This window comes from Cydia strobilella, chromosome 3 (genome assembly GCF_947568885.1).
Source record: "Cydia strobilella chromosome 3, ilCydStro3.1, whole genome shotgun sequence".
Classification (NCBI taxonomy): Eukaryota; Metazoa; Arthropoda; class Insecta; order Lepidoptera; family Tortricidae; genus Cydia; species Cydia strobilella.
In genome coordinates this window covers 7,259,823-7,286,987 of record NC_086043.1, presented here as the reverse complement: position 1 = coordinate 7,286,987, position 27,165 = coordinate 7,259,823, and the positions used below count along the sequence as shown (strand labels likewise).

The following is a 27,165-nucleotide window of genomic DNA, read 5'->3' as shown; positions in this document are numbered from 1 at the left end:
ATTCAAAAACTGAAAACTGAAAATTCAGTTCATATGTTTTTATTTTATTTTACCAATTTTTATTTTTGACAAAACTTACCTATCTACCGTATAAATTAATTGTGAGATTTGTTATTGTGACCATTGATTGGATTGGATTAAACACCATCTACTAGATGTACCTACTTACCTAACCTAGTTCATTTATTTGTGGCATAGACTTTTAATAATTTTAATTAATATACTCTTATTTTTATAAGTGTTTATAACGAAAGGCAATAAGTTTAGTATAAATAAGTAGTTTTAGATAGCTTTAACCAATAAAATAATTCCTTGAAATCTACCTATACTCTAGTTTTAATTTCACTCAATATACCCTATTGAGTAGGTACATTATATAATTAAACACACAAATCTTCAACTCACCGGCTCGAATTTCGTTACTTGATTTTAAATTCTCACAACACCATGGGGAAGGACTTTTGCATCAAAGATTCATTGTCAATATAACGATAATGTAGGCGTGCATTACGCTTCACCGGGGCTCCAGACCAGACTCCCGCGGCTGCAGCCCACAGCGCCTGCGCGCGGCAGGCGGGGCTTCGCTACACGCCCTCGCGCTATTACACAACAATATACACCCTATTTACAAACTGTAGGGGTCTTAATGGGTTGATATGTCGGGTAAAAGTTGATGTGGGCGTAGCGCCGCCTCTTCTAGCGTAGTTTGTTCAGCGTGGCGCGAGCGGGCGCGCGTGTTCAGTAATGGTGATGGAGCGGCTGGCGGACTTCGTCAGCAAGTCGCTGGAGGGGGGCGAAGCGCCGGCGCCGCCGCCGGAGCCCGGGGAGCCGGAGGATGCGGATGAAGAGGTGGATATTACGGCGTTGGAGGCGCCAGCGCCGAAGCGGCCTAGGAATTGGTTACTGTCGCCCGTGCCCGCGCCCTGTAAACGGGAGGATGAAGACGACCACAAACATGGTGAGTTCAGCTTTGGACACGCTCTACTCGTAGCTAGGTACATAGCTGTACAGTAGGCACTATCAGATCTAGATATGGAGCGGAGTCATAGTGAAACTCTTTCCTAGTTGACTACGGAACCCTAAATACTTAGACAATGTCCGTCTGTCTGTTCGTCCGTCCGTTCACTCGTCTGTCCGGCCGGGGCTTACTCAGTGATTATTACTATTATTAGTACTAGATAGCTGCAATTTGGTATGAGTATTTCTATGTGTATTGCACTGAGAATGTGGTAAAATTAAAACTAGAAAAATATGTGGGTATTTGTTTTATCAGAGGGCAAAAAAAGTTGTTTAAAACCCCTCGTGCTAATATCATTGATACCCGAGAAAGAGAAAGATTCAAAATGTGGAATCTTCAGCGTTGCGAGGGTTTCAATAAGGCACGAGGCTGCTACCGAGTGAAATACAAAAATACTATAGGTAGCTGTAAAACATCACAAATCGAGCCCAAATGAATGCTGAGTATGGAATTTTTATAATTAAAATCAATGTTGCATTTTATCCACAAGCGTGGCAAAGTAAATTCATGTGAGTTATGAGTTGTATCCTCATGTTGACTGGTAGAATGGATTGTGATGATTATGAATAATAAATATTTAATTTATAAGCGTTCATTTGGATTTTATTTGTAGGGTTTACAGTGATATACTATTTTCATAGCTTTGGTGTGGTGTTTCACTCGGTAGCAAAGTCTGTTTAACCCTCGAGCATTGAAACCCTCACAACGCTCAAGATTCCACTTTTTTAACCACTTGCTATATGCTCGTGGTTCAATTTTGGAATAATTCGCTTGCTCGGGTATCAATATTAGTACGAGAAGTTAAATAACATTTTTGTCTCCTTGTGAAACAAATTACTAACCCCTTTTAAAATATGTGACTAGCAACTGATATGTTTGAAGTCGGTGCCAAGGCAAATCTTAAAAACGGCTACACACCGTCGAACTAAACGCCGACCTCGAGGGCTTACAACACGATTTTCGATTTATTGATATTGGCGGTAAGCCCTCTGGTGCGGTTTTATAAGAAAGAAAGATAGCTGATGTCCATTAGTTGTTTACAGGAATTATATTATTGACCGGTATAGAATTTGGCTTGGCACTGATGACTGTAAACATATCAGTTGCTAGCTTATCTAAAGGGATAATATTATGTTGTTTTATCCTTTTTAAAGTAGTTATTTTTTAAAGATTTTTAAAGGATTCATCAAAATAAAGTAGAAAAAAAATGTGTGATGGTTCAGAACTCTTTTGGAGCGATACTTTTCTATTTGTAGTAACGAAACGGACAAGCCACATATTTTGACTAAGGTGTAGAGATTGTGAAGTTAGGGCTTGTAGAGTTAGGGCGTGTAGAGTTAGAAGGTTGGTTCTACATGAGATCTGATAACTTTTTGACAGTGCGAGCCATATGGTCTCGTCTTGGCAACAATTTACATAAACATATTAAACATATTTGTTATTAAAATTTACATGAAAATGTTTTTAGTGGGTAGTATTTTTGAGGACACTCAATTAAAATTTTAAGTAATATGATCGTTGTTCGTGGAATCAGGAGTTCAATATCATAATGGAAATTATACAACAAATCCGTTTAGAACGGAGTTTTCATTGCATGCCGTATAAATATTTAGAAAGTGAAACGCCCTAGTACAGAAACGTATCACTTTCAGGCAGCTTCATAAATAAACTATAAGCAACCTATCAAAGATACTTATAAAAAGGTATACTTATTATATTAGACACGATAGTATAGATAGTAAGTTTCATATTTTAGCATACTGTGGCAAAAATTTAATATCCGAGTAAATATTCCAATTTATATCGCCATATCGCTGGTAGCCTATTATAATCTAATACTCTGATATATAATTATTATTAAAATCTGAACATGTTAGGCCAAAAGTTCTTCCTAGCATTTTGAGGAGTATAAGAGCTTTTCGACAGCCATGCTTGGTGAAATGCTTAATTTATAAAAGTAATATGATATTCTCTTAAGAATATGTATGTAAATGCTATGCTTTTGAAACAATTTATTTATATAGATAAGCACAAAGCAAATTCTACTCAACACTGAGAACTTGGTTTATGACTCTGGATACAGGCATTATCAGTTGTTTAAACTGCCTGCCTGCATTACAAATAATAATAATAATAATAAGGCCGCAGGGCAGCTTGTGGCGAGCTGTTGGGGAGTGACGACCCCACGGACCCGAGTGCTCAGAGAGTCGGTCAGGGTCTCCGTCTCTGGCGTGTCTTCGTCGGTCGGAGTGGACCCCAAGGGGACCCGCAGGACTCTCAGCTCTGGCTTGCCTTCATTGGCCGTCCAGAGGGGAGTCGTAAGAGCTATATGCTCCAGGGGTGGAAGTGTTAAAGGGCATAACGCCGCGAGTAACTTCGGAGAAAGCGCAGCACACCTCTCGACACCCCTGAGCCGCTCACGCCGGTGTTGCGCCTGGCCGTCTTTACGATGGCGCATCAGGTGCCCATCTTGCGAGTGGCGAGTCACCGCCTGCCTCGATAGCACTGTATAGCACAATGTTATGGCAGGTGTCCGGAACTCTTAGCAATAGCCCAGTATTATATTCCACCTAAATTTAAGCCATAGACCAGGACTCTTTCCACTTTTCTATAATAGCTCCCAATGCCTGCTGAAACCGGTTTACGGGTATCTATTTATGTACCCGTGAATGGGTTCCAGCAGGCGTTCTACATGACATCAAAACTCTCCAAACGGATCTACGATCTACGTGTTGGATCTATATCCCCACGCAGGCCTTATAAATGACCGGGCCTGAAAACCCGAGAGTTTGTAACGGAGATACAAATAATAATAATAATAAGCCCGCAGGGCAGCTTGTGGCGAGCTGTTGGGGAGTGACGACCCCACTGACCCGAGTGCTCCAGAGAGTCGGTCAGGGTCTCCGTCTCCGGCGTGTCTTCGTCGGTCGGAGTGGACCCCAAGGGGACCCGCAGGACTCTCAGCTCTGGCTTGCCTTCATTGGCCGTCCAGAGGGGAGTCGTAAGAGCTATATGCTCCAGGGCTGGAAGTGAAAGATGCATAAGACGCGAGTTGGCACAGTGGCTGTTAACAGTCACTGGGTAGAAAGCGGTGCACACCTCTCGACACCCCTGAGCCGCTCACACCGGTGTTGCTCCTGGTCGTCTTCACGACGGCAGTTTCAGGGGCCCATCTAGTCAGCGGCAAGTCACCACCTGCCTCGATAACGTGAATTAACATTGTTATGGCAGGTGTCCGGAGTTCTTTACAATAGCCCAGTCTCATTGTCCACCCAAACTTCAATCCATAGACCGGTATACTGTTCACTTTTTCTGCAATAGTCCCAATGCCTGCTGCGACCGGTTCATGGGTGTCTATTGTTGCGCCTGTGAACGGGTTCCAGCAGGCGTTCTACATGACATTAAAGCTCTCCAAGGGGCCTCTACGTGTTGGATCTATATCCCCACGCAAGCCTATCAAAAGACCGGGATTTATAGGCCCGTGAAATCCGAGGAGATACAAATAATAATAATAATAAAAACGATTAAGCAGCTACCCTATACCTCAGTATATAATTTAATTTTAAAATCTGTGTTCCCATCACTTATTGGTACGAGCGAAATGCACTCACGGAGACGTATTCTCTTAACCAACACATTAACAAATTGTAAATCCTTAATACCGCTCTATATTAATTTAATCTACTCGTAAGGTAGGCGCATTTATTGCCGTCGGCCGTCGGCACACGGCACGGCACGGCAGCGTCGCGACGCGTCGGCCGCCGCCGCCGCCGCCGCGCCGTTTCGAAGTTTGGTCTCCCTGAAAAATACAGTGTTGTAGTTTTCCTTTTCAAATATTATTGTACGTTCTGTAAGTTTGTACTGAAACCCATTTACCCTAGTAAAATATTGATATTGGGGTAGATCACGTACAAATGTATAGACAAACGTGGTTTTTCTTTTTAAGTTTCATATCAAGAGAATGTCCCAGGAAAAGTATAAGCGCTCAATCTGGATTCAGCAAGTATTTTCTACAAGAAGATTTAATTTTTCTGCAAAAGAAATGAGGATTTTTATGTGCAGAATTTAATAAGCTTTAATGTTGCTTTACACCATATTTTCATAGAATACGTAGATTCAGAGTAAAATGCGAATTTCTTTACAAGGCACACATTTTCCAAGATGGCTGCGGTTCCTCGAGGTCCCCAAATGTCAAATGGTGTAGACATGATAAAGGGACCTTTAATTAATATATATACCAAATTTCATGACTGTCCAAGAGATTTCGAGGTTTGTCCTATTCCAATTGTGCTATAATTCAGAATTATAAAACAAGCTACTCTCAAAAAAAAATTTAATACACACTTTTATTGCTGACCTTCCTCCAGTATCACAGCTTAGGGATCCTTTGCTATTTGGTACAGAACCCTATAAACTATTCAATTCTCCATACCTTCTCATCATAATGAGAATACTTCAACATCAACAACCCGTAACATTTCAAAACCAAATCAAATTAAGTTCTATCATCACAGATTAGCACATCACTACTGCAAATGAATAACTCGTTAATGGATATCCAGACTTCTCTATCAAATAAATCACGGGGGTATTCCGTACCGTTCGATAATTAATCACCGTTCAGGTCGTTAGGCGTCTAAGGAGCTCGGATGGCCCCGGGGCCGAAAGGGGAGAGGGTGTGGCCCGGCACCGCCCACACTTGGATAATCCCTCCATTTACATAATTGCCGTATAAAAAGGAGAGCTTCCCAATTTGCTAAATTGCTCTAAACGACTGCTAAACGTATCGCTCGTTCGTCACCGACGTCACCGTCTGTAGAGCCGTCCCGTGCTCGGGACTGCTTACAGGGATTTATTGAAGCTTGGCGAGGCCGCGCTTTGTGAGACGCACGATCGAGGTGTCACTTGGCCGAAACGATTCTCATTCGTTTATGTATGTGGGCTATTGAGCGCGTTTTTCGCTGTTACTGACGCCACTTGGAGTTATACCTCAAAGGCGACTTGTTAGTTAGGAAAGTCAGTGTATTAGTTATTTACTCTGAGTCTGTTTTAAGACAAGGAAGCCTTCGAGGGGCATTCGAAACTTTACATTTTGATCTCAATTTGACATCGCTGACACCACCTCTCGCTCACAGGGGCTCACATGATAATATAAGTACCTACCTACCTGCATGTACTGCTGTCAAAAAGTTTGTTTTTCCACTAGCCTCTTTCGAACTCACTACGAACCGTCTACCTGCTCAAAAGTAAATATTTATTTATTTAATTTTGTTTTTGCAATCAATAAAAAAAATATTCGACACCGACACAGCCAATAAAGAGGCCAAAGGTAAACTTTATTAAATTTATCCTGATTTAAGATAAAACGAAACGGCACTCATAAGAAACATCAAGAGGGGTAAACTACCCCTGAGATATAAGTAAAGCCCGAGGGAGTTGGCTATACTGATTTAAAGTGTTTTTAATAATATTAACACGTTGCCGTATGTAGGGGCCGGATGTCACTCATTCTATAGGGATTTTGATACAAAAAAACCGGCCAAGTGCGAGTCGGACTCGCGTTCCAAGGGTTCCGTACATTACACAATTTAGACAATGTATTTTTTATGTGAAACGTCTTTAAAAAATCCGTAGGGGTCGGATCAAAAACTAAGTAATTAAGTCCGACTCACGCTTGACTGCAATTTTTAATAGGTTTTCCTGTAATCTATAGGTAAAGATCTATTTTGTGTATTTTTTTCAAAATTTTAGACCCAGTAGTTTCGGAGATAAAGGGGGGGAATGGTTATTTTTTGCATATTTTCTTGAATAACTTCTAAATTTATTTGAGATTCTCACAATGAGCTCTTTCATTTGATATATAACACGATATGGTGTGAAAAACTTTATTTTTTAATTTTCTCATTTACCCTCCAAAAGTGGCCCCTATGTTTAAAATTTATTTGTTTATGTCTTTGGGTCACAAACTTACATATGTATACCAAATTTCAACTTAATTGGTCCAGTAGTTTCGGAGAAAATAATCTGTGACAGACGGACAGACAGACAGACAGACGCACGAGTGATCCTATAAGGGTTCCGTTTTTTCCTTTTGAAGTACGGAACCCTAAAAATATCTTCGAATCTATAATTCTGTTTTTTTATTCCGTAGACTAAAATGAAATTTCATGTGGTACTAAGAAATGTCATGTCTTACACATGAAACGTCATTTTAGTCTACGGAATAAAAAAACAGACTCTTAGATATCAAACAGTCGAACTTATTGTATCAATAATATTCTGATGTAAGAATAAGCAGACTAGACATAGACCACAGTCTTGTATTTGTAATAACAACGTCAATTTTTATATTAACTATTTTCTAGTAGGCATTATCGGCGCCCTGTACAGGCAATAATATAAAATAAAATAGTTTAATTGTTAAAAATGCAAACAATTACCTTTTCACCTCAGCAGCTCGAACAAGCCTACTTTACGGTACGGTACGGTACGGTACGGTACGGTACGGTACGGTACGGTACGGTACGGTACGGTACGGTACGGTACGGTACGGTACGGTACGGTACGGTACGGTACGGTACGGTACGGTACGGTACGGTACGGTACGGTACGGTACGGTACGGTACGGTACGGTACGGTACGGTACGGTACGGTACGGTACGGTACGGTACGGTACGGTACGGTACGGTACGGTACGGTACGGTACGGTACGGTACGGTACGGTACGGTACGGTACGGTACGGTACGGTACGGTACGGTACGGTACGGTACGGTACGGTACGGTACGGTACGGTACGGTACGGTACGGTACGGTACGGTACGGTACGGTACGGTACGGTACGGTACGGTACGGTCCGGTACGGTCCGGTCCGGTCCGGTCCGGTCCGGTCAGGTCCGGTCTCGTCTCGTATCGTATCGTATCGTATCTTATCGTATCGTACATATTATGATACTTTTTTTTTCTGTTTTTTCTGTGTAATTCGAAATACATTTTAACCTTTAATATGTTCTCACTAGTGAGGTGAAAAATTATGTGTGCAACACGAGAGCAAAGTTATTTTACATCTCGTGTTTTTGAGTCACTCGCTACGCTCAAGATTCTACCTTAGAATCACTCGCTTCGCTCGTGATTCAATTATAGAGTGTTTCGCTTTCTCGGGACTCAAAATAAACACTCGCAAGAAAAATCAACTTTCCTCTCTTGTTGCACAAATAACTATTTTCTACTTTTACAGATGTATCCGACAAATCATCGAACTCAATCAGCAATGGCGGCGGCAAGCAGCGGCGGTCTCGCACAAATTTCACTTTAGAACAACTAGGAGAGTTGGAGCGGTTATTCGACGAGACGCACTACCCTGATGCGTTCATGCGAGAAGAGCTTAGTCAGCGGCTAGGACTTAGCGAGGCGAGAGTGCAGGTAACAAACAATGTTGAACGTACATCATTACATATAATGCAGTGTCAAAATTACCAACTTCACGCTAAAACTGCGAGTTGCGGTTATTCGACGAGACGCACTATCCTGATGCAGGCTCTGTACACACTCGTCGAGAGACCCCGAGACAGGCCGAGAACGAGTGTGTACATACTGCTAACTTGTTGTCTCGCTCTTCCTGTCTCGTCTCGCGCTTCTCCTATTGGATCTGAGCGATGCCGAGACTCTAGGCGAGAGGCTCTCGACGAGTGTGTAGTACACACTCCACACTCATCGCACACAGTAGTACACACCTGTGTACAGCCGACATGATACGTTCATGCGAGAAGAGCTTAGTCAGCGGCTAGGACTTAGCGAGGCGAGAGTGCAGCTGCAGGTAATGTTTTGTGATACTGTCTGGTAATAAATGACAAATATAGGTACGAGTACAAACTAGAAGGAAGAACAGTTAGGAGAACTAGAGCGGTTGTTTGACGAGACACATTACCCTAATGTCTTTATGCGTAAATAGTTGAGTCAGCGAATAGGACTCAGCGAGGCTAGAGTGCAGGTAACATTGAAAGACTATCTAGCAACTATCGAACGCACCAACTTTAATCTGGGGGAGCATAAGGTTGTAGGTAGCACTGTCTTTATAGTAGGTTTATCAATGTCAAACACACCAGCTTCACATTAGAACAATTAGGAGAGCTGAAACGAATGATTCGACGAGACGCACTACTATGACGACTTCATACGTGAAGAGTTGAGTCAACGACTCGGTCTCAGCGAGGCGAGAGTGCATGTAACACTGAAAGACTGTCTAATAGTAACTAACTTAACACTTCTTCATCATGCTGGGGGAGATTATACTATTGTTCGTACCCAGATGCCTTCATGCGAGAAGAGAGTTGAGTCTACGACTTAGATTCGTTGAGGCAAGAGTGCAGGTAAAAAAACTGTCTAGTAGACAGGGATCGGACACCGGTATTTTTTTGTATATGGCAACGAAACCGGTATTATTTCGTTCTTTATTAATTATTTCATTACTAGTTGGGCAATCTTATAATACGAAGTCGTTACCTAATAACAACTCAGTCCTACATTTGGAGTATAAAATAATTCTAAATATATGGTTATTTCAAAGTTTTTGCAAAAAACCGGTTCCGATCCCTGCTAGTAGGTTCTCAATGCCGCCAAACACCAGCTTCACGTTAGAACAGTTAGAAGAGCTGTAGCGATGATTCAACGAGCGAGACGCACTACCCTCCAGCTGCAATAAAAAAGGAAAAAAATAGTAAATTAATTTTTAATATTAAATAAAATTAAATTAGGGGATGGAAGATTGTTATAAGCAACTTACAAAAATAAGTGAAATACCACCAAAAACATTTTCATGTAAAATGTTGCCAAGACGAAACCATAAGGCTCGCACTGTCATAAACTTATCAGATCTCTTGTAGAGTCAAGCTTATAACTCTACAAACTCTATACCGTAGTCAAATTATGTGGCTTGGCCTTGGCTTATTCTTGATTTCCGAGGCACGTTTTTTCCTTAGACTTTACTTGTTTTATACACATATATCTTTGCCCCAAATGAAGCCCTCACCTACATCACATGACTACAATGTAGGGGCACTTGGAACATTATAACATGCGATATTAATTACCTACACGGCCCCTCACCCTTATTACTAATGCATGTAATTAGCTGTGAGCGTCCAACAAGTGATCTTTATCGGCCATATATCGGCGTTAGTCGCGCGTTAAGTGGTATAAGTGGATAAACGCCCTGACCGGCATGCGTCTTCACTACTGTCAATTGACTGAGATTTATTGAAATCTGATCGCAATCTGCACTGAGTGTCTGTGATTGCAGTGTTTATGCATTAGGCATTACTTTCAAAGAAGAAATCAACTTACTTTGAGGGCGACATAATTTCATTTGTTGATGACAATTTTTAGGAAGATAATAACCACCCTTTATTTTGTTGTTATTTTTAAAATCGAAATTAAACTATCGTGAGACATCAGACACACTACGGTTTCACTCACTATTATTTATTAGTGAGTGAAACTGTAGTGATCTAAATATTTTATTTTTAAAATATTAATATCCTTGTTTTATAGGGTTCCGTAGTCAACTAGAAACCCTTATAGTTTCGCCATGTACTCGTACGGTTGTCTGTCTGTCGTTCCGAGGCTTTGCTCCGTGATCGTTAGTGCTAGAAAGCTGCAATTTGGCATCACTACATAGTATAAAACAAGGTCGCTTCCTGCTGTCTGTCTGTCCATGTATGCTTAGATCTTTAATTTAAAACTGAGCAACGAATTTTGATGCAGGGATAAAATAAAGGGTTTTTTTAATAGATAGAGTGATTCAAGAGGAAGGTTTATATGTATAATACATCAGCTTTGCACCCGTGCGGAGCCGGGGCGGGTCGCTAGTAGATATATAAATCAAAAAATCCGACAGTCTTACAATAAAATCTAAAAAAAATATTCCTTTAATTAGGTGGCCGTGTTCGGATGAAAGAAGCGCCTGGCGTCCGTTGGCTCGTTGGGTGGATGACGTTCGATAAATCGCGGCCATCGCGGGGCACTTTTGGGTGAGACGAGCCCAGGACCGGGATAAGTGGCGTACACGAAGAGAGGACTATACTCAGCAGTGGGCGACTGAAGGCTGAAGGATGTTGATGATTACATATTGATCGTATAGCTGCTTAAGAGGAATAAAACAATGAAACTTGAACACTAGGTATTGACTATGTGAGAAGTTGGTGGTGGGGAAAATACAAGCGAAGCCAACGTACGACCACAGAATAACTATTAGTACTACCGTACAGAAAATTCACTCCTTCACAAAAGTCAGATTTAGGTATAAAGTTATACCTATACTCGCCGCCGGCAAGCAAAATTGAAACCGTGAATCTTCTTTGCGCGCCGCAGTTTTATGATCGAGCTATGAGTGTCGGCACGGGGTTGTCACTTGACAAGTTATTCACGTCAAGACGTGACGACAAGTGGTACGACGTGGTGAAATTACGAACTTAAATGGGACGACATCTTCATACTATTTGGCAGCTGCAACTGTCAAATTAGCAATATGTCCCACATCCACTAGGGCGGCACCACAGTCATGCACGGAGCCAAGGGCCTGACACTCTTTGATAGAGAAATATAGTCTTATTGCGATTCCTATAAGAGGAAAGAGAAAATAGTGTCTTTATCACCGACCGGGCATGTTTTCATGGTCGGGTTATGGCATCATAGCAAGGAGGCGATAGCGAAATACCAAAATTTATAACAGTGAAAGAGAAAAAGGATTATGCTGCCATACATGAAACTGTCAATACATAATACATGAATATGTGTTTCTCTCACCCCTGGTCGCTCGGTTTTATGTCTATAACTACTTGTATATACTATGTCTATGCCCGGAGCGAATAAAGGTAATGCGCACACATATTACAGACAAACACTAGTTCTAGGTTAGGTTAAAATGAAAGACCCATTAACATTAAAGGTAGTTTCATATTTTTCGTAACTTGTCCAAAAATACCAATCCTCAAGAGCGTTACATATTATACATTATCACTGATCTAAAGATCAATTTATAGTACCAAAATTAGTTCTGTTAAAACCAAGGCTTTGTGAACCCTCACAACTCTCGTTTGTTTGTCTATCGTTTAGCGTCTAATGTAATCAGCACTAATGAATGCGCCCCTAGTTAGCGTATTGGTCGCGACTGTTTTGTTTACCAGTGCCTACACTCGGTCACATATTGTGCCGCAAATATGTTGGTCGCTGGAGTCAATTATACCTAAAGCTTTTGTTCAAAATCTGGAAGTCTATAATATTTATTTGGAGGGTTTAAATTTATAATAATCATCTGAAAGATATGCCCAGGTCAACTGTGATAATTATCCCGGAATTATCCTGATTCGATTTTCTGTCAGGGCAAGTTTATAATCGTATATTTGGGTACGAATCATTTTGTAATGTAATAGTAATTGTTGACACGGTGACAAAATAATAACAACTGAAAATATCACAAATGTATGGGGCGGGCCTCGGTTTGCCTAGCCTTAAAAGTATTTGCTTATAGTTTAAACCTACTTAAAATAGTTTGAAAGTTCGTCAACTTCGTTCATTTCAAAGAAAGCCGATTTGAGTACGAGAAGAACAATACAATATTTAAGCCGGACATAAGTTCAATTAATTTGTAACGTAACGTAAAACGTACGACAAAAATTGTAAAGTAACGTGTCAATTGTAGGACTTAATCAAAATCGGCCAAGTGCGAGTCGGACTCGCGCACGAAGGGTTCCGTACCATTACGCAAAACACGGCAAAAAAATCACGTTTTATGTATGGGAGCCCCTTAAATATTTATTTTATTCTGTTTTTAGTATTTGTTGTTATAGTGGCAACAGAAATACATCATCTGTGAAAATGTCAACTGTCTAGCTCTCACGGCGGTTCATGAACATAGAACATCTCATGAGATACAGCCTGGTGACTGACAGACAGACGGACAGTGGAGTCTTAGGGTCCCGTTTTCCCTTTGGGTACGGAACCCTAATACCTAAACACATATTCTATGATAAATGTAGTTCGTCGATCGAACCCTAACACAACGCAATCAGCCTGAGCCTGACGCGTGCTCTCGCACTAATGCGGTTAGGTATACTATTTGCCCACCGTACATGCAACACACCCCTTATCGATCAAAAACCAACCATACACTACACACATACAGTTGACATTCGCGTGACAAATGTACATGCATCGTATACTCGGCGTAATACAATTACGACGGCGGGTTGAGATTGCATGCTGTTTGTTCTAGTGATTACGAATTTGGCTAAATTTAAATGGTTGGCTTCACAATTAGTGTAGGTAATCACATCTCATAAAGCCTAGGTAGGTAGGCTTAATCGAAAATATACATTTGAATTTGAAGTATCACTAAACCTCTCTTTTTGCAGGTGGTTAAAGAAAAATTACATAAACGTGCCGTAATTTCGCGACGAAATGACTACTACCATCAACTACTACCCACTACTACTGCTCCTTTATATTCGTTTCTTACAAAAGATTACATTTTTTAACAAATATCTATGTTGATGATAACTTATCTGCTTTGCCTAAAGGTTGACTGGTAGAGAATGCCTTATGGCATTAAGTTTGCCTTCTGGCATAGCGTGTTTTATTATGTGTAATAAAAATTAAATAAATATAAAATATCAGTGATAAAACTTTACTCGAGGTTTGTAATCGTCTACAATTCAATCAAATCCCTGAACCTTAGCCGCATTCCAGCTTCATAAATCTCAACTTAATTTAATGTTGATTTGACATTTCCTTGCTAGTGCATCTCGCAAGCAAAAATATAGAGTCAGTTCGGAAAGTGAAGAGTCGTGGAATGTATGGGGCCCAATCCAACATTGTGAGTTGCACTTCGAGTAATGCTAAATCAAGATAAATTTTAAAAGTTTCTTTACGGCTCTAATATATTTATTTATTTTATTTTTATTTTATTTTATTAAAGACAACAAAATGGTCCAAAGAGTGTTAGTTGATCCTAGCCTACGTTAGTACTTAATAATAAACACAGATTTTGTCCTTTGACACAATTTCCACATCAAAGGACAATCAAGCTTATTAGCTATCATGTTTAAGATGCTATTACTGCTCCCACGTACCCTACTTAAGAGCGAGGACGTTTTCTTACGCCAGATAGCGTCGAAGCTATCAGTCCGCGCCTCAGCAAACATAGTCGACGCGCTGCAGTATCGTGGAAGCCGTAGTAGCACCCTAAACGCGTTGTTATACTGTACACGCAGAGCATTGTAAGCCCGCTGCGTGTAATTGACCCACAGACTTGACGAGTACAGTGATGTGCAGTATGCCTTAAATAAGGTTATTTTGACAGAATTTGTACATCGTGCAAATCTGCGGGCCAGCATGTTCGCACGGACTGACAACGCTCTGCGCTCCCTCTCCATATCGGCATCGTCCCTCAGGTCGTCTGTCAGCAAATGTCCTAAGTATTTAAATTTAGTAACCCGCGTAAGTGGAACACCATTAAGTACAATGGGAGGAAAAAAGAAAGGACATTTGCTGCCAGCTTTAAAGACCATGTACTCGGTCTTTTTAACATTATATGAGAGACCGTGCGAGACCGCATATGTCTCACAGACAGCAATTAGCCGGCGCAATGCAGTGACCGAGGGGGCCAACAAGACCATGTCGTCTGCGTAACTTAAATTATTGACGCAGACACCGTCCACAAAACATCCGACATACATGCTGCTGAGCTCCTCGATCAATGCATTGACATATAGGCTGAAGAGCAGAGGCGAGCTCAACCCCCCCTGCCTTACTCCGCACTCCAGTCTCTGGGGATTCGACAACTCACCCGCCCACCTAACCGTATTCTCCTGGTTCAGGTACCAGTATCTAAACAGTGAGATCAGCTCTGGTGGAAGCCCTATATCACCCATCTTACGCCAGAGAATGTCGTAGAAAATCGTGTCGAAAGCTTTCGACAGATCCATAAAACATGCATAGACAGGTGTTTGCCTGTCCGTGTAATACTTGACAGTGTGTTTCAAACTCAAGATGGCGGCTTCCGTCGACAGCCCGGGAACGAACCCGAACTGCGCGTCATGTAACTTAACCTGTCTTTTTAAATACGAGTTGAGCACACTGTCAAGTACTTTTGCCACTATCGTGGCCAAAGAGATGGGTCGGTAATTTGACTTATCCGACACATCCCCTGTCTTATTCTTGATAACAGGCACCACCAGAGTTTTGACCATATCCTGTGGAAGATACGAGTGACCTAAACAGAGGTTGTATAAAAGACTAAGTACGCGAGGGAGGTGATTGCCAGCATACCGCAGATGCTCGACACTGAGGCCATCGTGCCCAGGTGATTTGCCCCCTTTCATCTTCTGTATAGCCAAACTGACATCCTTGGCTGTGATCAGTATTGAGGGCTTGCCAAAGTCCTCAGTGTCGAGCAATCTGTTCGGCGGTCCTAAGGGTGACTTAACGCTAAAATGGTCCTGAAACATATTTGCGATTTCCCCGGGACTCGACACACCGTCGACACTCACGGGAGTACCAAGCTTAGAACTTAACTTATTAGTGCATTTCCAAAACTTTCGAAAATCTTGTTTTGCATGATGACCAGCAATTAAATCCATTTTTATTTGTTCTTGGTTGTTCTGACACCATTTCAACTTACCTTTAAAGATTTTACGGGACTTAATCATATTGTCATATACTTGACCCCTATTTGGTTTACCAAACCACACCCAAGTATCAAAATGTAGCTTGGCACTCGCGTGAGCCTCGCTCACATGCTTATTCCAGCCAGTCACAGGTTTTTTACGACCCTTTCGCATGACGTCACCCCTAGTGCAACTTGCCGCTCGACATAACACATTAACTATTTTATAATACAATTTATCAATACACTCTCTGTGACTACCATCAGTACAAGACTGACCACAACACGTGATAAATTCTGAAGGAAAATCTATATATTTTAACTCATTATCACATATTACATTATAATTATTTATCTGTTCTAAGTTACGTTCACCCCATCGAATTTTGTTAGTCGGAGATACATTAATTTGACATAAATATTTGTTCGCAGGTGTGGTTTCAGAATCGACGCGCCAAATGTCGGAAACATGAGAGCCAAATGCATAAAGGTATGTGCATTTAATTTCAAAGTCATGTTTACTCATCAATCTCATCATAGGCAAACCACTTAAGAGTCCCCGGCAAGCTCGGCCGAATTGCACCTTCCCATACAAACGTAGTTCCGCTCTCATTTTAATACTACGTATTGTATTGTAATAAAACTTTGCACATACAATGACATTAGGTATATCTAGGTCTGTAATTAGTTTATATAGCTCCAGTTTATAAAACAAACGAAATAAATCAAAAACAAGTTTTGTATGAAAAACTTAAATTCGCTGTATTTTTTTAACTATGGTATCTGAAGCTACATTAAGTAATTACAGACATATGTAGATATACCTTATCCTATTGTAAGTACAAAGTTTCAGAGCAATCTAGCTAGTTGTTTTAAAATGAGGGCGGAAACTACGTTTGTATGGAGAACCGATTTGTAAGCGCTTTGCTTATGCATATGTATGGAGAACCGGTTTGTAAGCGCTTTGCTTATGCATATAAAACCAAGTTCAATAAAGTGACGTCGTGTATCACTTAGGTCTCTTATAATATTAATTCGTAGCAAAATTCAAACCACGACATACCAAATACACAACAATAATTCACGTTAGCCTCGCCTTTGACATTTCCAACCCCATTCCCTCTAACTTACTTAACTCCGTGCAATGCATCCCAAACTAAATACCGAGTTTAATGTAGTCGAAAACTACAAATTGCAAATGATTCTGGCAAACTAGTTCGGCGAGTTGGCACCGCTGCTTAATCGTGCCAGTCCGCTTGAGCGAGCGGCTGCGCTAAATGCTAAATAGTGCAAGTTGGTGCTAACGGGAATGAATTGTCAGTTGTCAGTCGTGCCAAGGGTCACAGGAATCGCTTTAATGCATGATTCATCTGTAATATTATTCCACACAGTAAAGTCTCGACTAATATTTATACACACTGCTACGTTTAAGATATTATTGCGGGTTCCGATGAAGTTTTAATAAATTTTTTAAGACGCACGCATGTAAAATAGAATTATTTGGTAATTTTAAATGCTTTGCTACATTAGGTAACATCAACTTCGGTTTTTTAATTGGGAAGATCGATTTCACTGAAATAAAATCTATTTTAGGTAAGAAATCACAGTAAGCAACTAAGCAGCATAATCAATGATCTGTTCGTATAGTGCGCCGCTCACCCACAGGCATTCCATTTACATAATAGACCTTACGTAGGTATAGGTATGTCATTACCAAGTAAACCAAAATTTACTGCAACACGGCACTAATAAGTAGTTTACATGAGTGATTCCAACCAAAGCCAGGATTTAATAAACACTGCACTACCGTATTACGTATTCTCCATGACTTCCTCTAACTCGATTACCCCGCCGGAGCCGGTCCGACTCTAACAGTTTTTTAATTCGACCATAACTCAGCCGGATGAATAATTAAAATGGCGGGTCGAGGGAATCCGCGCGAGGCAAAAAATCGCGGGAATAAGCGAACACACGAGGCGATAAATTCAGGGAATTGCACATCGCACTTAGCGATCGGCGATGCGGTAGAAGGTAGTTGGCCGCACCACCGGCACCGGCCTCATGTTATTTAATATAATTTTATAAAAAAACTAGCTGTTGCCCGCGACTTCGTACGCGTGGATTTGTATGTTGGTGGTTATATATTTTACATGAGCATAATATAGAACATTATGCAGCAAAAGATATCAGTAGGGACGGTTAATCATTTGTTTATAATTATACAACGCATGAAATTTGTCTTTCACAAGCTACGAAGTTTCAAGACCCTAACTAAAAAAAAATGTTCCCGATATAATCCCTCTCGACCCTCTTAGAAGATTTACAAGTCCACTATTAAAAAAAAATATTCGCTCCCGAAACTATTAATACAAACTTTTCAAAAACGGTGTAAGTAATCAGTTTTCGTCTATTTTAATATAATGCCCTTTTTACCAAGTTTCAACTTCCTAGCTTAAAAGAAAATTTGTACCACATATAAACTTACACCCCCTTTTTAACCCCTTTAGGGGTTGAATTTTTAAGAACATTGAAATAACTTTTTCGGAATCTTATACAATGCCTTTCTAAGAAGTTTCAAAGCATTTGTAATAGATTCACTTTCAACCCCTTTTTAACCCTTTTAGGGGATGAATATTTAAAAACGCTTAAATTACTTTCTTGTATTCTAATAACATGTCTTTATGCAAAGATTCAAGTCGCGCACTTAAAAAAATGTTAGACATCCATACAAATTTTCTACCCCTTTTTCACCACCTTAAGGAATGAATTTTCAAAAACGCTGAAATTAGCTTTCTTCTCTTTTAATGAAATACCTTTTTGCGAAGTTTCAAACTCTTAGCTTAAAATATAATTTGGACCCTATACAAACTTTCAACCCCTTTTTAACGATTTTAAGGAATGGATTTTTAAAAACGCTGAAATTACTTTTCTTGTATTCTAATAATATGCCTTTATACAAAGATTCACGTCCCACACTCACAAAAATATTTGATCTCCATACAAACTTTCAAACCCTTCTTCACTTTTTCAAGGGATGAATTTTGTAAAACCCCTTCTTAGTGGACACCATAGTGTAACTTATACTAGAGCGGTACTGTCATAGTAAATTTTGAAACCCCAGTAAATTCACTGCCATCTGTCGACATACTTTAAAACTAAAAATGAAGATTTATAAAAATACGATAGTGTATTTAAATATAGATAAATGATTTTTTTTATTTGCATTAATTATTTTTATGATTTTGACCCATGTTCTTTCACTGATATGCGTTAAAATTGTTAAATAACAAACGAAACCGTCAACGCCATCTATACGACTGTAGGCCAAAACTAGTAGCGCCCTCTGAACGAGAATCAAATTTTCTTGATTTTCGAGGCACGTTTTTTCCTTAGACTGTATCCATCTATTACGGAGTTATATCTATCTTTGGTGGACACTAACGTCATAAAAGCTACCTATTGTGAAAAATTCAGCTCTCTAGGTCCAACGGTTTGGGCTGGGCGTTGATTTAAGTGAGTCAGTCAGTCAATCAGGACTTTTACGTTTATATATAAAAAAAATATTATTTGATATGTTAGGCTACATATTTTTATTTATTTAGACAAGATTTTTGACGCTTGACGCATTTACTTACATCAAAACGTTTTTAACGAATAATTAAAATTCACATCACATAACACATAACACCATAGTAAGAATGGTACTTTTCATTAAACTAGGTAACAATAACAACCTAGGTAAATACGAGTACATCATTACCTACATCAAGTACCGTAAACTTCCTCAACATTGCCAACCGTGCCTAGCATTGTCTGGCTGTATCTTCAAGTCACTGTATTTTCAAGCGACGACGTTGGGAAATAAAGGTTACAGTTTGTAAAATTTCAGTATTCTTAAATCCCGAATACGTACTTGTACGTATACGTACTCATAAAAGGAAAGTTCAAGTGACGTCTAAGAATCATTTTGTCCCACATCCCACTCACATGTAGGGCATAAAATATCAATTTAGCACAAATTGTCTTTCTGCGGTATTGCGCTGTCGCCGCTCATATCGTCACAGAGACGAACTAGAGGCGACGCGCGCCCGAGATTGCGAGCACCACTAAACGGAGCGTAAAGCGGAAAAAAGCCGCTCTCCGGAATCGAATAAAATGATTCCCCGCGGGAGCCATTCGGACGCAATCCCGCCGTCCCCTGCTAAATGTCTTATTAACTTATGTGCCCCCCGCCCCCCTAACACGAGAACAATCATGTAAAGTGAAATGAAACGGTTATTTGTTGTGCCCCTTTGACGGAGCGCGGATATTCCCGATGTTGTTGGGGCAATCGTTTGCGGCGCCGTTGTCGTGATCGATTACAGCGCCGCCGTTGCCAAATGTGTGATAATGACATTCGATGAACATCATTTGTAACCGCGCTTGCATCATATCAAATTGCGTTAGATCAGCCATTCTCAAAGTGTGCTCTGCGGACCCCTTGGGCTCCGCAGTCTCCGAGTGTGAGGGCTCCCCGAGAAAAAGCGAAAACAAATCTATAACCAGCTCTCCTTTATCTCTGGTCCGCAGTTCATTTGTCAAACGATTTTTTTTATTTGTGGCTCCATCAAATATTTTGCTTTCCAAAAGGGTTCCGTCGCCAAAAAAGTTTGAGAACCGCTGCATTAGATAAACCTTTTACTTTACTAATGTATTGACTTAACTTGCTCATCTCTCGCTACTCGATAATATCACAGAATCGAGAATAGCAGCTTAGTCTACATCTGTTAAGACGAAAGTGGAGGACCCGCGCGAAATCGCCTTTTCATACAAACGTAGTCCTCATTTTCCTCTGGATATTAACATTATTGAAATATATTGACACAATTTGTTGTATATAAATCACAGCTATGCCCCTACGTTTGAATTTTTATTATTATACAAGTTAGGAGCATTTAAAAATTTGTATGAAATCTGTTTTTGCTCCTAATTTTTAAAGTAGTCAAAAAATCTAAAAAAGTCAAACATAGGGGCATTAGCTATGGTTAATATGTAAAAATATTTTTCCGGACAGGAAAATGGGGTCTACGTTTGTATAGAGAAGCGGCCGTCCCCTTTCCTCTTAAATAAACTTGTAGAATTATCTTGTTTTTTGTTTACATTCCAATATACCTCAGTATTTTCTTTGTTGGTTATGGCTGGGTTAGTTTTCATTAATTTTATGCTAGAGAAGCTAAATAGTAGCTAGTTCTTTGTAGCACAATCGGAATAGGACCAGTTGCCGAAATCTCTTGGACAGTCATGAAATTTGGTATATATGTTAATTAAAGGTCCCTTTTTCATGTCCACACCATTTGACATTTGGGGACCTCGGGGAACCGCAGCCATCTTGGAAAATGAGTGCCTTTCTGGAAAAACTCGCATTTTCCTCAGAATTTACATATTCCATGGAAATATTGTGTAAGGCAACATTAAAGCTTATTGAATTCTACACAAAAAAGTCCTACATACCTTTGTAGAAAATACTTGCTGAATCCAGATCGAGCGCTTATACTTTGCCAGGGGACATTCTTTTGATATGAAACTTGGATGAATAGAAATCCCACGTTAGTCTATACATTTGTACATGATCTACCTCAATATCAACATTTTCCACGCGAGAACAAACGCGAGACATTTTCCACGATGGTTGCGGTTCCTCGAGGTCCCCAAATGTCAAATGGTGTGGACATGAAAAAGGGACGTTTAATTAACATATATACCAAATTTCATGACTGTCCAAGAGATTTCGAGGTTTGTCCTATTCCGATTGTGCTATTACTCAAACTCACTAACGGTACAATTAACATAATTTGAATTCCCTGAAATATAAAAATTTTCTCAGCTGCGCAGGTAACAAATTATAAATATTACCAAGTACAACTGTAAATCTTCATAAAATTAAAAATTCATTTTTAACGAAGACATGAATCTCCGCGCTCCGCGCCATAAAAACAATCGCAGCAAAAATAAAAGAATACCGACGCCTAATTGTTCCCCTGTTCATAAAACTGTAAAGTTATTCGCGCCCGGGAGGGTGGCGGCGATATTTTATTGCGCACAAACCGCTGTAAAGATGTTTCGAACGCTTTAAAATAACGCGAGCGAGAACCCTGCCGACCTAACTCGATTAAATTAAACAACTCAGAGTTAATCAAATAAATGCACGGCGGTCGCAAGGAGGGGTGCACGCTGGACGTACCCGCTCGTATTTATGTCGGCACTTCTCGAAAGTAATTCGGTGTCAAATATGGAAATAACTCATACACGCAGGGAGCATCCATTTTAATAATGCCGACGGCGACCGGAGAGGTTATGATTTAGAGCGCGCGTCGTACCCCGCCCAGTACCGCCTCCCGCCCTGACATATTGTTCTCTACCTAGCTCAACCACCTAGTCTATACGTGTTCTAGTTCGATATCTAGTACCTAGGCCGCGCGTTTACAAAGTCTTAATCTATCCATATCATTACATTACAAAAGATAAAAAGAAAGAGATTTAAAGTAATAAAAATCACGTCTCCGAAATCTAATAGAGAGAAAAAGGCGTAAGGTGAGAGTAATTAAATTAATGAATCCTTTAGCTCAGGCGAGACCCGAACAGCTCCTTAAGTCGGGCAGATCCGCGTTAATTTATTAATTGATACTTCGCCCGGCGGGCTATAAACAACCGTTCTCACTTAATTTACGAGCAAATTATGCTTTACTTAAATATCAATTTAATTAAGTGAAGTTCGGGAAGGATATCGTGGGATTTGCAGTCATTTGTCTCTGCCAATTGCGGGGATGACAGCTGTCCGCTTGAACAATTACTTGTTTTTGGAACTTGTGCAATAAGAGTTTTATTTAATCTGATTTACATAGAGTTACGGGTAGTAAAATTGTTTTTTCATTTCTCATGCTCTGAAAGAGGGTCATTGTTGTTCTAAAAGGTGCGCAGAAAATGATACGTGTCTGCACTAGAGCATTTTACGTTCGAAGTACGACTTTTTTAATTTTTTTACGATACGCAATTGAAATTTGAGTTTAAATGGATTTGTAATAAATTTTTCATTTTGATATTTGACTCTCCATTCCATAAATAACGATACTTTTGTCTGAATTGTTAATTGAAAGTACCCTCAAGAAATACTATAAAAATGTATACTTAGTCATGTTTTAAAAAAAATACATGCATTTTACTTTCCTCGTATTCGAAATGAAAAGTAGAGTGTTTAACTCGGGTGAAAGGCATCATTTCTGCCTCGGACTATTGGCGCTCTCACTGCATTCGAGCGCCAAAATACCTCGGCAGAAATGAGTGCCTTTCGTCCCTTGGTTAACAATCTACTATTACGTTGTGCCGAGCGGTGAATATAGTCTCGTAGAGGGTCTACGAGCGTAGCTTATCTTCTACGATCTTGAACAAATTACAGTTTTAAATGCAAGTTTGACGTCGGCTCTCATAATTGACATAGAAACCGTTATTTTCATTTTATTTTAATTGAAATAGGTTTTGCCCAACATTGTTATGAAAACTTTTGAATTTGGGACGATTTAGCATAAAGTGTCGAGTTTTTTATCGAAAAAAATTTATGGAGCAGGAACAAAAAATCAATAAGCAATATTTGCTTTTTGGTTCGTTTATGACATTCTGCCAATACGCCTATAAAAAAAACAATAAACGATATTTGATTGATATATATAGTTGGTCAAGCAAATCTTGTCAGTAAATAAGAAGAAAAAAAACTATACTTATCGTTTTCTTTTGGGTGTTAGTACTAGTGTAAGACAAAGATAGTATGATTGAAGATGATATATTAAACGTTTGAGAAAAGCACTATACATACATCGGCGTGAAAAGGGGTTGTCGGCCTCATAACTATCCGGCCTCACTAGCTAACTACGTTCGGCCGTATATTCTATTCGGCCGGCAACCCCTTCCTTCCCGGCCTCTGTAGTAATGTACTATTTCTGTAGGTCTGCTAGTAGCCGGGAGCGGCACTCCTTTAGAGCCATGCCGCGTGGCGCCGTACGTGTCGGTGCCGCGGCTGTCGGCGGTGCCGCGCGCGCCGGGCCCGCCGCCGCCGATGCCGCCGCTCGCGCCGCACCCACCGCCCGCCGCCTTCGCGCCATTCGACTCAGCTCTGCTATCTGCTGCGGCGCACCAGGTATGCTGAGGCCCTACTGCGAAATAAGTAAATCGACATTTCATCATCTGCCACTTCTATCTATCTTCTTCTTTCATCTGAAATTTCTATTTTCGTTTTTCGCGGTAAGCCCTCAGGATTTAGTATGTGGCTCCTTACTACTGTCTGAATTTAGCCAGTCCAGACAAGATGATCGACCGATTTATTATTATTATTATTTTTTTATTATTATAAACTGATCGGCGATTGGCCCTAGTCACACCTGATGGAAAGTGAAGACAGTTTAAGGAGTACCAACAGCTACAAAAACATTATGCTTATTTAGGTAAATAAACAATATATCAAACTTTGCGCGCAATTTCACACAATACTATCACGATTTATAAATTAAAAAACTATTTAAATAAAACTAAATTTTATACAACTCAAAGTTCGATTTGATCAGAAAATAAATTAACGTCAATTGATCTCCAATTTAATCACCAATTTAAGATTTATGGTGATTTTTAATGACTAAATAAAAGAAATGCCGCCAAACGCAAATACTAGCGTCACAAATTGGTATTCTTGCGTCCGCACCTCCATTTAATCGGTAATATCGGTCATAATCGGCGGTCGAAATAGGCGAGCTAAATTGGCGTTTGCGTCCACACCACCTGATTTGATCAGACAATTTAATCAGTTTGATGAAAAATTGTTCCCGTCTGGATTGGCCTTTATGGTTGTCCTTCAGTTGGCTGCATACGGTGATGTCCAAGGTGCCCTCAACATTGTCGAATAATTTAGTTTAATAAATCACTTTTAAGCAGGTCGTGAATATAATGCTGGTATGCCATAAATCCAAGTGTACAAGTAATTAAATAAATCTCGTTATCTTTCTCTCTCTCTCAAATTACTTTCGTATATTAAGAATTACCCTCCACTTAAAATGAACCATCAGTCACGCAATGCTTGATAATCTTGATATCAATTTTTTTTTTCTATATACGTTGTGATTTCCTCACATATTACATATCCATCATATATCCATATATGCTTCCATACATGTTATGCTTCTCATGATCTTTAGAATCTCACTAGTGATGACAACTACACACACACACACACACACACACACACACACACACACACATACACAAACACTTATTTCCAATGCTATTTGCTTTGTTTTTTTTTTTCTTGTTGCAACCTGTTTTATTTTTTTCATTTTCTTGTCATCTTTATACAATATTACATATATATATATATATCTCTCTAGTACTGCGCAAATACATGTAGTAGTAGTAGTAGTAAATCACTTTATTGTACAAAACACATGTATACCTGCTGCTAGATAAGATTAAATGTGATCCGGGAGAGGTGGTGCTTCCTGCCGTCATACAGTTTTTACTAGTACGGAGGAATCGTTTCCTGCTCTTATGAACAACATGATGTAAATTAAAATTGTACTTAAAGGAAATAAATAAATTGAAATTAATATTAACATAATGTGCAACAATTGAGACAGATTGCAGTTTAAACTAAACGGGCATTTACAAAATCTGCTAATAGAATGGAAAAACAAGCCGATTTTTGACAATAGTTTTTTAGCCCTTTCAGCCCTTTCAGGTGGAGATCGCTATGCCGAGACGACATTTTCCTTGCCTTCCGCTTTACATTCCGGCTTTCAGATCTCAAGTTTGTTTTATAATTAGATACTCGAATGAATTCTCCCCCTTGAACCCCATAAAAACCTTTCATCTTCGGTGTCTATTTGTTATCGTAAACGATTAGGGCCATATCTCCCTTATTCCACAAATTAGGAACTTACTATTTCAGTACGCTTGCGCAAGTTCGGTAACATGTGGGTAACATAAACCTACAAACGCATGTGAAAGAGAAAATAATTAAATACGTGAGGCAAATTCGAACTTGCTTGCGATTTTGAGGCATCAAAATTATGTCATTTAGTTATCATTCGAGCGTGAATTTCGCTCGTACTTGTCAGTACATGTATTGGCGTATAATAACAAAATGACGTCATTTAGATATAATTTTGATGTTGTCAAAATGTAAGTTTGAATTGGCCTGCGTATCAATTTAAAGCCATTAGTTAGACCCTAACAAGAGCTTCGCCTGCTACGCCGTAGCCCGTAGTAGCATTTTCCTGCTACCACCTGCTACGGCTATATCAATCATTCGTAGAAATAGGGTGCGTAGACAACATGCCAATCGCTTTCTTACCTACGCTCCGTTAGCGAATGAATCGCAACCGTCTCTATCGCACTAATATGGGAGAGTGATAGAGAGAGATAACTATTACACACCCACTGCTTGTATTTTTAAGCAAACAAGTAGTGAGAGATATAATTTTTTTGCACGTATAATCCTCCCAATAACCGAATTTAATATAATAATCTATACATTGTTTTATTATATCACGCAGTACGCGAGTGCAGCAGCAGCGGCGGCTGCAGCGGCGCTATGCCCGCCGTACGCCGGCCTCGCGGCGCTGGCGGCGCGCTGTCGCTCCTCCTCCATCGCCGACCTGCGCCTCAAGGCGCGCCGACACGCCGCCGCGCTGGCCGCGGCGCGAGCGCCCACGCCGCCGATTCCCGCCGAATCCGCGCCGCCCGCCGCCGCGCCCGCAGACGCATAGCCTCACGCCATACCGATCAATTTAACTGTGAAATGTGTACATAAGTAAAAAAATATATTATGTGACGACGAAAGTTGAACGAAATCGGATGTGGGTGATAGTAGACAATTATAATTCCAAAAAATGCACGACGTACAACTTCAAAGTTGTAATTAAGTAAGTGATAGTGGTGATACCGTCTTGAGCGATGATGTATCAGGCGAAAAGTTATTGGACTCGCGTCGCGTGATGACTAACTTTTAGCTAAAATCAAAGGTTTAGGGTGAACACACTACACTATACCTATATGTAAGTATCTACATAAACATAATCAACATAATTATACTCACACACAATATTTTCATCTGAAAAAAATGACATCTGATTTATTTTGACTTTTATTGATCTGATATAAGTCTGGCTATCTATTTTATTATTATTGTAAAGTAGATATACCTACGTTCAAGACTTCCTGTACCGATAATTAAGATACTACATTACCTATCTAGACAACGTGTTTACGCTAATAGTACTTCGCTTGAATTGAATTGAATTTGGTTTAAAAGTGGTAATACTCTGACCAATAATACCTACCTATAAACTGTAAAGTATCTCTAAGCACATTAAAACTGTGATAAGTGTATTGAAAATTGTTCTCGTAATTTATTAAGCTTATCTCATGTTAAGGAGGACTTTCCTGTTATTGTAAAATTAAGTATTTATT

At 39.9% G+C, this 27,165-nt stretch overlaps 1 protein-coding gene across 1 annotated transcript; it reads left to right on the top strand.

Annotated features, from left to right (window-relative positions):
* Positions 1-467: 467 nt before the first annotated feature.
* LOC134755788 (short stature homeobox protein 2-like) lies at positions 468-26,819 on the top strand. The gene is made up of 5 exons (XM_063692392.1): positions 468-958; positions 8,254-8,438; positions 16,111-16,168; positions 23,655-23,845; positions 26,250-26,819. Exons 1-5 carry the CDS (start codon positions 745-747, stop codon positions 26,460-26,462), a joined length of 861 nt encoding a protein of 286 aa, XP_063548462.1. The 5' UTR covers positions 468-744; the 3' UTR covers positions 26,463-26,819.
* Positions 26,820-27,165: the final 346 nt, after the last annotated feature.